A 12873-nucleotide genomic window follows, 5' to 3' on the forward strand; every position below is an offset into this window, starting at 1 on the left:
CCTTTGGGTGAATTAGCAGCTCACTCCAGTACTCTCATTACTTTGGTTACTACATTTTTTTTTCTTTCCAATGATCTTCTATGGTTGGCCATTCGTTTCAAAATTACGACTGGGTATACGCGGCTTTTTCTGCCGCGTATACTTGTTTACATACGTTACGTATGGGCTTTAAGCTCATATGTACGACCATTTAGATCGCGTATATACGCATTTTTAAAGGGCCATATATTTGCGTAAATTCAAGCGCGGGGATATGCGAAATAAATGCCCAAATATACGCGCCCTACAAGGACCCATATATACGCGTGCTAAAATGCGCGTATATGCGGGTCTCGTAAATTACGTCGTATATGCCAGCACGAAATGTGCCTTTTAAGAGTATGGCTGTTCGTGTATGAAAGCAATGAAAATTACTTTAACTAGAAATCGTCAATATGGCGGCAGTGGTGAAATGCCTTGTCTTGGTCTATCTGCTATTTAATGTTTGTTACTGCAGCTCCCCCAGTGACTGAACTTCTAGAAACAGTTATGCGTCTTTTGAATGACTGTTCAAGATTTTATCCTTACGGTAATCGTAACATGGCAGAGAACTTGATCGTTCGTCGTGAAGTTGCTTTGGATTCTGTTCACCGTTTAGGACATAGGTGCCCAAGCAAATGCTGAGAGAATTCTGCCTCTTGAATTGTTGGTGAGACAAATTCAATACTTACTGCATAGACGGGAAATGTTTGTAGCTAAGTTTTGAACTTGAGTAATCTCAAACTACACAAAGCATAAGCAGTGGAAAACATTCTTATAGACAAAAATTTATATTTGGGTTAACTTTTAATCCTGGGTTACGTTAGCCGGCTTTCGAACAACCCGGCCCTGACGATTCGAGAAATAAGACTAAAGTGGGTTTTTCAATTCTGGTATCAGTATCATGCTGGGTCATTTGCGAAGTAGAAATATCAATGTTCAGCGTCGGCGTGTAAGGGAAAGTTTTTTTCCAAACTGACCCAGCAGTGTCTGATTTGAGGGGGTTCAATACCATCACAAGGCGTGTTGACAGCGTCAGGGGACCTAATTCCCTCTGGCACATTGATGGACTACACTGCCTTATCAGTTGAAGGTTCGTAATACCTGGTAGTTTTGACAGGGCTTTAGACTTTAAGTTGTGCAACAAACAATTCTGCTGCGACTGGGCTCGCTCTATTCTTAGCTGCTGTGCAAAGTTATGGATTGCCCCCTAGAGTGTGTTCAGACGAAGGGGATGAAAATTTAGAGGTAGGAAGAGCTATGCTATGGCACAGGAGATTTAATAGGGGAAGCAAAATTGCTGGGTTGTCTGTACACAACCAGTGAATTGAGCTTCTCTGGAGAGAAGTCTTTATTGAAGTCGGTCGGTTCTACTACACTCTGTTCTACCAGATGGAAGAAAATGGCATCCTGGAATCGACCAGCATAATCGATCTGTTCTGTTTGTATTACATATTTCTTTCCAGAATTAACAACAGTTAAACCTCCTGGTTGAGGCATGGAATAACCATGCTGTACGCACAACCAATATGGGTGAACGCAATGATTTTACAAGATATATGTAATACTGGAAATACTAGCTGTCAGGGATACATTTGATGATAACACCCAACCAGATGAATTAACTGGTGAAGACCCAAAAGGACACACACTAAAATCACAGTCTGTTTCCTAAAACTCCCCTTGAGGTATTGATATATCATAGGCTGTAGGACCCACTCTTCCATTAGAAGCTGATACAGTTGGCAAAGCCCTAATGGGAATACGCTGAGGTGCATGAAACTGCTCTTAATGCAAACATTTCCCATCTAAGTAGTAAATATTGCATTTGTCTCACCAGCGATTCTAGAGCCCGTATCCTCTCAGCATTTGCCTTGGTACCTCTGTCCAATGAGTCAACTAAAGGATTTGCCTGCGTAGCTTGGCGGTTTAGCAATTTTTTAAAGCAATTTGAGCGCGAGCGCACAAAGCGACAAAACCGCGAAAACCAGCAAGAACCCCCAGGCTCCTCGTGGCTACGCCGCATTTGGCGCTTGTTATCACGGCTTCGTCGTTTTCCTAGCGTTAGGATAAAATCTTGAACAGTCATTCAAAAGAAGCATAACTGTTTCTAGAAGTTCATTCAAGGGAGATTCAGATTTCAGATTTTTTATTAATTGACACTATTTACAGACATATTTCACTATCGCACACTATTACAAAAAATTCATTAATTAAAATAAGGAAAATATAATAATAATAAAACCAAAACAAAATGTGCTCAGTGACCAAAGAAGCATATGCTATCGTGTTGGTCACTGACACGTTCAAAAATAAAAGACAAGACACATCAATTAATGTGAGAGAGCTGCAGTAAGAAACATTAAATAGCAGATAGACCAAGACTAGGCATTTTGCCACTGCCGCCATATTGGCGATTTCTAGTTAAAGTAATTTTCATTGCTATCATACACGAACAGTCATTCTCTTAAAAGGCACATTTCGTGCTGACATATACAACGTAATTTACGAGACCCGCATATACGCGCATTTTAGCACGCGTATATATGGGTCCTTGTAGGGCGCGTATATTTGGGCATTTATTTCGCATATCCCCGCGCTTGAATTTACGCAAATATGTGGCCCTTTAAAATTAACAAATGGTAAACGCCATAGCGTGTACTATTGAGTTATGGATGTACGCGGGAGGTTGCTAAGCACGAAAGAAGCGTAAGAGTCGCACGAGGCGATAGCCGAGTGCGACTCTAGCTTCTTGAGTGCTTAGCAAACCTCCCAAGTGCATCCATAACTCAATAGTACACGCTATGGCGTTTACCATTTGTTTTATAACATAACATTGGAACAACAGAAGTCCTTTTATTGAGCTACATCACAAAAAATTGTAGTCTTACATGACAAGAGAAAACAAGCGCGCAAAAATTCATTCATGACAACCGACTGCACACCAATAACTCGATAAAGTTTCATCTTCACACAACTGTGAAGACAGTTTCGCATTTCTGGGAGAAGGACGTCGGCCATTACTTTGGAAACAATGTCTGTCAAAAGATTTGCTTTGTGAACATTAGCACGCACGTCAGCAGCGTACACCCATGGGCAAATAGTAGACGCTAAATTAACCAATCAGAGCGCGCGCTTTGCTTTAGTTATGTTATAAATGCGTATATACGCCATCTAAATGGTCGTATATATGAGCTTAAAGCCCATACGTAACGTATGTAAACAAGTAAACGAGGCAGAAAAACCCGCGTATACCCTGTCGTAATTTTGAAACGAATGGCCAACCATAATCTTCCAGTACGGTAATTACAACATCTTTCTACTGTTGCTCTTGACTGTTTACAATAACTACCACGAGTTCCCTTCTCACGTTTCTTTTATGGGAACAACCACATGATGCATCAGATCACTGTCAAACCGTCAATTCATTAATTTTATGCTAACGTCACGACATGCGCAATTCGCATAAAGTACCACTGCCATTACGCGCAAAGCTACTTAGCATATTTTCCTTCAAAGCTATACGCAGTGACTAAAAGATTTTCGTCCTAGATATTAACTATCAATTTTCAAGTGGTTGACCAAGATAAAGCGACGCGAGAAATATAAAAATTACAATGTTTGTTTCCATCAATTAAAACTTAAGGATCACTCTAAGTTTAAAGATTAAAGTTGTTGTTAAATATTTCTTACGACATAAGTGTTACAAGAAAAAGATTTCGTGGGTGGGCCTTTCCCAAATTCTAAACAAGACTAGTTCAATATCATTTATCTGTACGTGCTCTCAAGTTTAAACATATCCAAGGAGACACCATAGTGTTATTTGTAAAATGTACACATTTCTTTCCACTTTTGTGCGAAGTGTGAACGAGATATGAATTTCAATTAAACAGCCGAATTTCGACGAAATGAACAAGAATTAACTGAAAAATTAGACAACAAAATCCTGATAAGTTATGGAATCTAGAATGGCTATTTCCACGAATGGTGATTTTAAAAATTAGACATCGATTTTACTTCATTATCTCGATTGACGAAGAGTGACCAAGAGTGACCAAGGTAACGGTAAATACAGCTGGAAAAGTCCCGAAAATGATGTTCTCAATAAAATTATGAATAAACTTTAGTTTCCCTTCTAAAGTATAGGCTGCCTAATGTAAGTAGAATGTAGAATTTGATCAGTACTGAAATAGAAAACCAAGAAGCTCTTTTTCTACTACCCTGAAATATCTCACGATTATAATATCCTGCCCTCAAAACAAGCTTTCCTTTAATAATTTAACAACGATTTAAATTAATTAATAATTGAATGACGAATAGATAAATACATAAAATGCATTCTGGCTTTGTATTTTTATTGTTTAAGGTGGCTCCCTATAGTTTCATGATTGCACGCGCGTATAGGACGAAAGCTCAAGTAAACTGCGCGCGCTCAAAGGAAAACGTTAGTGTTTTTCGGTTTTATGACGTCAACATGAGCACAAAAAGCAAAACTGGATTACAAATGCTCGGCGACCTTGAACTAGTTAAGTTGAAATGAGCTCCTAGATCCTAGCTCAACGGCAAACGATGTGCATTTGGGTTTAAAGTTGAGCAAAATCGTCTCCGATCGGTGGGTTTCCGCCATATTGTAAGAAAGTGCTTTGTCAGCAAAAAATGAACCTTTAAGTCAATATACAACTAAAGAATTATTTGCATATTTAAGTTGATCCTTTCTCAAGAGAAACAATTTCCTGTAGAACTTTTGACTACAGTTGCTTTTCTACCCACTATTCCTCTCGTTCAGCGAATCAATCTATCACTATTGAAAGCCACTATGAGGTGCCTTATGGAAGCTTTTTTTGAAATATAAACGTAAAACCCGAGATAAGACGCATCGGCTGAGTCGCTCGGCAAATCAATCAGCAATATTCTTGGGTATAATTATTGTAGAAACTTTAAGCGAAACTATGGAATATTTTATGCATTTTTAAGGTTTAATTAAAATTATTGAACAAAATATATCTTAAAACAATGTGCAGACGAAGCAAGTTCTCACGGGAACTAATCAATTTCTGAATTTGTCTGCGTACACGTAGCAGTATAAATATCATCAATTTAACTAGGGGATTGCCCCCAATCCCACAACAACATCAATATTTTGCAGCTTAAAGGAATTAAATTTTTTCCAATGTTGATTGATAAAAAAAACGTTACGTTTTTCTCTTTGGTTTATTTTGTTGGGAAAAATTGTTATTATAATTATTTTTTAGTAGCAGTCAAATTCCTCGGGGTGGCTCCTTCCACGTAAGAAATCATTTATCGTTGTGTGGGCTAGTGTTATATTTTGGAAAGCTTGTTTTGCATTCGCTTTCACACCCAATTCTCTTAAACGTATCAAGTGCATAAAGCAGCCATGAAATAGTGTGTTATTACAATCATTCTCTGTTAAAATTGTGGCTTTAAAAATGTCCAAACAAATGCGTGCCCCGACTAAAGTAAATACCTATTACTAGTCTGCAAAATTTCACGGAATTTCACCGGAGGAAACGCGAGAAAATTCTTTGCCAGTGTTGCTTTTTGTTGTCATGTATTGAAAAACACTGATGTTTTCCCCTGAGCGCGCGCAGATTACTAAAGCTTTCGTCCTCAGCGCGCGTGCGGTTGTAAAACCATAGCGAGCCACTTTGAGATTGAATAATTTTGTGACATTCACATTCAGTTCAATAACATATTGAAAATATGAAGACCTCCCAATCCGGTGCGTTTTAAAGGGGTCTGTCCCCTTCCCCCCTCTCGCACCCCACTCTCTAAACAAAAATCATCCTCATGTGTACCGCTGAAAAAAACTGGAATGTCGAAAATGTGTTTTGTGACAATGTTAAGCTCTGTTCAATGCTGAAAATACAGATATCGCCTATTAGATTGAAAGTGTTTTGCTAAATTCATGCCAACACAATCCTGGGTATTAATTAAGCCCTGTTGAAAACCAACGCCAGGGCATATGCATGTTTATTTTAATATTCAACCAAAAAGATGAAAGGTCGACTACTGTAGGCTTAATCAGTCGAATACACGAACGGAAAGAGGGATATTAAATTTAAATCTGAGCAAAAATCATTCTGGATTTCTAATTTTTAATCTGCATTTTATTTTCACGCAACAATCCAATTCGCTATTATCATTTGATACTTTTTTAAATGGTCTGTCTTGCTGACCACATAAATTGTGAGAAACTGATCTGCTGAGGCAGATACAAGCTATCTAAAGTGGGTGATTAAAAAACAAAACGAAATGGGAGGGTTCGCGTGACCACAAGAGGTCAAAATAACTAAAAATAAGTCAGCGTGATAGATTGTAAATATGGGCATTGAGCCAAATCGTTGGTGTGGATCTAATCGTTCATCGAAGATACAAAAGTCTCGATGGCGTGGAAAAACGTCGCTCTACCACGGGGATTTAGAGGTGCGATATCATTAAAAGCATTTGTCTAGCGACGTAAAGCTGAGAGAATACCATTGGCGTGTGTAAACTTTCGATTTCTCGGGGATTCCCCCGGATTTTAAGTTGGGGTTGGCCACTAGTTCAGCCACAGCTTGTCGCTCCTATGATAACTTCCTATTTGCATTTTACATTGACAAAGTTTATGTAAATTTGTTCTTCGGAGGACATCTTTTACTCCTCGACTAAAGTAAGGCGCTTTTCTATCATCAAAAATGGATACGATGGAGATTTTGAGCGTGTGCGATGAACAGTTTCCGACGAAATAAAACACCTGAATCACCTTAGACATTTGGTGAATCAACAAAAGAGCTTGCGTTTGCATATACAAAAATTCTTGCAGTCTGTTTCAATTTTAGCCGAATTGCTGAAAACTGAATTTTACAGATATTATGAAAAATAACCAAAATTAAAGGCTCCACAGGGAAACGTGAAACCAACCCTAGCATTTCGAAAACAATTCATCTTATTTTCTGTCTATATTATGTCACTGCGGGTCGACTTGAATAAACGAGTTTTTAGGGGAAAAAAAAAGGGAAAAACCCCTTGCAGGTATAACGCATGTATGCAACGATGTATGTCGTGATAATATATAAACAGCTGGTTGTAAGAGGAGAGAAAATATCAGTATGGCCTTAAATTTGAAAACGGGATTCGCTGTTAAATATCTCCATGTGAAGCAAAATAAAGTGCATAGAGTTTCGGGTAAATATGTTAAATTTAAATATCTACTTTTCTGCTTTATAACAAACATTCAAATGATTTAGACGACAGACATATGAAATCCGAAACACAAGGGAAAAACCCCTCTTTAAGATGGGATTTTTCCCGTCACTTATATTATTGTTATTATTATCATCAGCAGATGTTTGTCAGACTTATAAAGCACTGTCTACATCGCCAAGTGCGCACAACATCCAGTCCGCGATTCAATTCACCACTAAAAACGAAAGCGAAGTTATATCTAACTTTCAGTTTTGGATTAAACAGAGTGAACTTCCGGTTTTATCTGAGGGGGCGCCAAGATACTTTATGAACATCGAGACTTGACTCATTAAAGAATTCGATTTTTCAGTTGACTGGCTGGATATAATTTCCACAAGGCAAAGAACGACGACACATCATGCACGATTACAGTAAACCTTCGGGAAAAAAGCGATTGCGCTTCAAAGATTGGTTGATTGAGAGGCTTGACACCGGCGAAATTAGAGGGGTGCAGTGGATTGATCGAGAACGAGGATTGTTCAAAATACCCTGGGTGCACGGATCTCACAAAAACTGGAACCTAAATGATGTTGAAATATTTCGTCAGTGGGCTATTTACTCTGGAAAATACAATCCGACAGACCGGAGACCTGATGCTATCAAGTGGAAAACGAACTTTAGATGCACGTTGAATGCTCTTCCCGATTTCAAAGAAATCGAAGTTCGCGAAGAAAGCTCCCCTCGAGGACCCAAGAGGTATAAGATCTACAGTTTGAAAAACAAAGGCAAGGTAAAGAAGGGGCAGAACGAGCTTGGAAAGGAAGAAAAAAGTAAGTTTGAAAAACATATTCACAGCTGATTGAGATTCCACACTTTTCGGTATTAAAAACAGACTGATTTTCTTGGAAAACCGTGATCACAAGAGGTAACTAATTAAGGGCGACGGGGGGGAGGGGTCGGTCTCAGTAACAAAGAAAATAAAAGTAGCAGAATTCTCAGGAATACATTTATAAAATGACGCATAGCACACTGTTGGGAGAAATCCGCTTCGAAGCCTTTCTTGCGCTTTCTTATGCTAAAAGTATCGTCGACATAAGGGACTTTACTCAAAATACAACGGTAACTACAACAAAAGCACTTTCACGGAGAAGCTTCATGAGAAGAACCATGGATCGTCACGAGCACAGTGCGCCTTTGTACATTTCGTCACCGTCCTCTTGAAATGCGACCAATGTTCGAGTGTTTTTAAGACCGCGTGCATGGCCCGCTACTCCTAATTTTTCGCATTTCTATACGGAACTGAAAGCATTCGCGTCGTATTTGGCAGGAGAAAGTTTTTTACAGCTAGACAGACACTCTAGATAGATCGAGAATTTGAAGTAAAATATTCATACATTTTATAAGAGGCGTCGTCTTTGCCGTCGCCGTCGTATAGAGGTAGGGCCACTATTTGTTTGAACCCATCACAGGGAAAGTACCTGACAAAATCCAAAAAATGCTTACTTGGTAAATTTAGTTGTTTACCGAAAAAATTGCAAACCGAGCGTTTTTAAACGAATGACAAGTTGATGTCCCACCCTCCACACCCTGATTATATTTATATCTTTGTTTTGTTGATGGGTCTTGTGACCAGCTAGCAGCCAAACAGGATATATTAAATTCCTAGAAAATTCGCGCAAGTGTCGTCGAAGATTAATTTTCTCTCTCCTTCTCAGTTTAAGTTAGTCTCTTGGTGCAAATTTTAATTCACGTTAAAATCAATACTTTTCTTATATTTACTGGACAAAGAGAAATTCGCATCGATTTTTTATCTCATCATGTTTGTGTGAATAAACATCCTACAGGAAATGATAAGAAGGTTTTGTCCATTGACAGATGTCTGCACCACCAACCACGAAGACCTGGGGATCGTCACAGAATTATTTCAAGTTTGCTGCTAAAAGCGATTTTCAAGAAAACCCCAAAATAAATTTTCTGCGACAAAATATTTACGATCTTTGACACTGCTTCTTAAGAAGCCGAATTAAAATAAGAGGATTAGTATATTGTCTTTGAAAATATGCAAAATTAAAGAGATGAAAGCATATTCTATTTTTGATCGTTTCCTCGTCAACCGCCAAGGCTTAAAAAAAATGTAAACTGGTCCCGGAGGTTTTCCTTGATTTTTCTCAGCATGAGATGAGACAGCAGAGCCGCAAAGCGGCGAACACGAGTCGCCGCTGCGCGACTCGTGTTCGCCGCTTCGCGGCTATCACATCTTATGCGGAGAAAAATCAAGAAAAACCTCTGGGACCAGGGTAAAAAAAAAAAATGACAACGACGACGAAAGTATGGCAACAGCAAGAATTGGAAGCAACTTTCTCCTAAAATTTTCAATAGAAAGTAAAGTCAGATGGCCTGGATCACTTCCCTAAACTGGATGTCAAATCCTTCCAAGAAATGCTACACAATCAACATCTTAGACAGACTTATCGCTTCCACAAACTCTGACGTCACGTCACGTCGTCTCTCTCTCTCTCTCTCTCTCTCTCTCTCTCTCTCTCTCTCTCTCTCTCTCTCTGCATATTAGTACACAGTACCTCTCTCGCGTTGTGCGCTTGAATTGTTGACAACCAAGAAATATTTAGACCTGCCGTACACTAGCCTGTGAACAGGCTCTGTAGTCGAGGATGGGGCGAACAGAAAGTGGGAAGAAATAGGAGGGTAGAGCTCCCCCCTCACCACCCCAATCCCCCCTCACCACTTCACTCTCAGCCAATTCCTTGTCAGCCAATTCCTTGTCAGCCCTTCCAGCCGCGTTCATACCCTTTCAGCCGGAGCCTGTTCACAGGCTAGCCGTTCGAATTCATCTCAAAACCTTTAAGGTTAAACCTTATCTTGTCAGTTGTGAAGTAACCAGGTTTCTGAAGTTTCTGGACCCCTCGGGCTTTGAAGTCATTATTGTTTTGACTCCTCCACAAACTAACGCAATTTAAATTCAGATATTGTTTTCTTTATCCAGGAACTGACGCATTTGCTCTGACAGACAAAGAAATAGTTCAGGTTTGTAGTAAACTGATAGACATATAGCTTGTTAAATATAGTTCATGTTTTTGTAATGTTATCTAAGGGTCCGCAAGCAAGTCAAGTTTAAAAAAATATAGAGAATCGGTCAACATGAACAAATTAAAACCGCCGGGACCTGTTCGATACCTGTTCTTTAATCGGATTAATGCCAGCTTTCAGGGCTTTACACGTCGAAACTCTTACAGGACTCAAAAGCGTCTAAATTAACTCAAAAAAATACCGAATTTCATTTTTCGACATATCAAAAAACGAGTACCAACGACACACAAGGCAAATTACAATCGTTCTGTAATCTAAAGTCACATTAACGCACTGCTCACAGCGGTAGAAAATTAAAGTTGCTTAAGGACGGTGCCTTCTTTTGTTGGTGCGCACACGTTCTGCGCATCACGCAAGGCATGGTTTAAGCGCCACGCGCGCGCTGGGTTGACATGACGCAATCAACTACGCTACTAAGTACGCGATTAAATTGAAAGCAATATTTTCCTACTGTGACTAAATCAAGTTTACTGGACCTGTACTTAAACCAGGAACACCAGAACAGCAGCATATCGCTAACCACTAACTGTTAACGTCTTCCAGCTAAAAAACTGGCTGTTATCTGTCGAAAATTATACTGAAATCCAACTGTAGACAGGTACCTGCAGATGGCGTAGTGCGCGCGCAAAACAAGTGCGAGATACGCAAATGTTTTACTTACTGGGGAGGTGACAGGAAAAAAATGTAACAGGCACCGTAAAAAGTTTAAAAAAGGATCAATAACTTTAAAAAACGCGTGGTTACCCCTGTATTTTATGTTATGAAATGGAAGTGGCAAGCATATTCAGCAGGTGATTAGTTTCTGGTTGTGAGCAAAAGATATTTAGATGAAACAGAGGAAGGCTGTCAGAGACGCTAAAAGTGCTGTTGCAACGATTTTGTTATTAAAAACATACCAAAAATGGTTTTTATGTTACATACCATTTACCATGTAGTTTTCAGATCTTTATAAATGTGTTCGTTTTTCTGTATGTGAAGGCGAATTCTAAAGAAAGCTGTGAAGAAATATATTCTCCTTCTACTTTCAGAAAAATGCTGATGTCAGCATTTTTGTTGAGATTCAAGGCTAATTATCTCGAAAAATGAGTGGTTACACTCTTTTTTCTTTGTGGATTCCGATAGCCTTTGCAAAGATCTACTTTTTCCGTAAGGTCCTAACCAGGTGCAAAAACCTTTGTATTTAGTAGGCACCGTCCTTAAAAGCACCTTTCCCAAAAAGTCTTATCATGGTTCTGTTTATTTCAGATGGTGGACGAGATGATGACTCCTGGACCTATCACGAGACCTGCATTACAGAAGCCCTTGTTGATTACTCGAGCTCGTCCAAACGCAACCTATCCTGCTTTCGAGACACTTGTGCTGGGAAAATCAACAGGTAGGTCAGAGTTCAAATATATCGAACGGTTCATATATTTTTCCCTTATAGCACTCTTGTTTTAACTGACTTTCGTCCTTTTTCGTCTGCCACCTCTGCTGTTATCTCAGCTATCACCTTTTTCTAACCATAGCTGTCTAAAGAAATAGAAAACATTTTAAATCTATCTTACTAGAGAGACGAAGTGAAAGTTTGTAATAGCAATGCTGTAGGGACACGAGCGATAAACAAGAGTTTGTTCAGATTTTTCGAGTTATATGACGGACATCTTTTAGAACGGGCTTTCTTATAGTGTTTTATTTTTTTACTTTGCAGAGACGTTTCCTTTTTCTTACACACCGTGGTTCTTGGCGGCATGGAATGCTATGGCAGTGGACCTACACGTGGAGAAACCCGAAGTGGAAAAATCTGCTCAGGAAAGTGTCGGCGAGGGAAATGACTCCTCAGAGGGATCCGCCGAGGATGGTGAATAAGAAGGAGCTTGCACAAGCCTTGCAACGCGGTCGGCCTAATAGCTTAAAACCGAGACAGTGTCAAAACAAGCGCAAAGATCATTATAGTGAATCTTCTTACATATAGTTATGTGTAAAATTTTAGATGCTAGCGTAGAGGTAGAGTAGAGTAGACAATATGGTAGTCATTCGTAGTGTAAGGAGTATTTAGATTCTGATCGCCTTTGGGAGACCGTGAAAGGAAGGGGGTTACAAAACCGCTGACAATGGTTCGAAAATAATCAAAAGCGTCGGAGACTAAAGATAACTTAGAAAGTGAAGTTAATGCGAGAAAATTAATTTTTCAGTTCATTAAAAACAACAGGATTCAAGATTTGAAAAACGGGCTGGGTTGCCATGGAAACATCAAGATCCTTGACCAATGGTATGAACCCCTTATGGAAATAAAATGAAAGAACTTTAACAAATATACAAAACAATAAGTTTTTTGCTTAACGTTGAGTAACTGTTTGAAATCATGTTGAGATTTAAAGTGTAAAAAGACAATGTAAGCAATGGACAGTTTGCTGTGTTCACTCAAAGTAATATAAAACGCCGCAAGCATTCTTACGAAACGCTTTAATCTTCGATTGAGATTAGATCGCAGTAAGTAAGCAGAATACAGGCATAAGGTGCGCAAATTACCGTAGACGACAGCTAACACATTGAATAAAGAGCGGCGTGGATAACGAGAAAGAA

At 39.2% G+C, this 12873-nt stretch overlaps 1 protein-coding gene across 1 annotated transcript; it reads left to right on the plus strand.

The window, feature by feature from the left end:
• Window positions 1-7350: 7350 nt before the first annotated feature.
• LOC110062857 (interferon regulatory factor 5-like) lies at window positions 7351-12873 on the plus strand. Its single transcript, XM_020769806.2, has 4 exons — window positions 7351-8033; window positions 10205-10245; window positions 11554-11683; window positions 11999-12873. Exons 1-4 carry the CDS (start codon window positions 7622-7624, stop codon window positions 12154-12156), a joined length of 741 nt encoding a protein of 246 aa, XP_020625465.1. The 5' UTR covers window positions 7351-7621; the 3' UTR covers window positions 12157-12873.

The sequence above is a fragment of the Orbicella faveolata genome, unplaced genomic scaffold (genome assembly GCF_042242905.1).
Source record: "Orbicella faveolata isolate gen_17 unplaced genomic scaffold, um_ofav_v1 contig_34, whole genome shotgun sequence".
In the NCBI taxonomy this organism is placed as follows: Eukaryota; Metazoa; Cnidaria; class Anthozoa; order Scleractinia; family Merulinidae; genus Orbicella; species Orbicella faveolata.

Coding starts and splice junctions, on each gene's coding strand:
- LOC110062857 (XM_020769806.2), top strand. CDS start 7,622: ATGCACGATTACAGTAAACCTTCGGGAAAAAAGCGATTGCGCTTCAAA. Junction 8,034..10,204: donor GCTTGGAAAGGAAGAAAAAA/GTAAGTTTGAAA, acceptor TTCTTTATCCAG/GAACTGACGCATTTGCTCTG. Junction 10,246..11,553: donor CAGACAAAGAAATAGTTCAG/GTTTGTAGTAAA, acceptor TGTTTATTTCAG/ATGGTGGACGAGATGATGAC.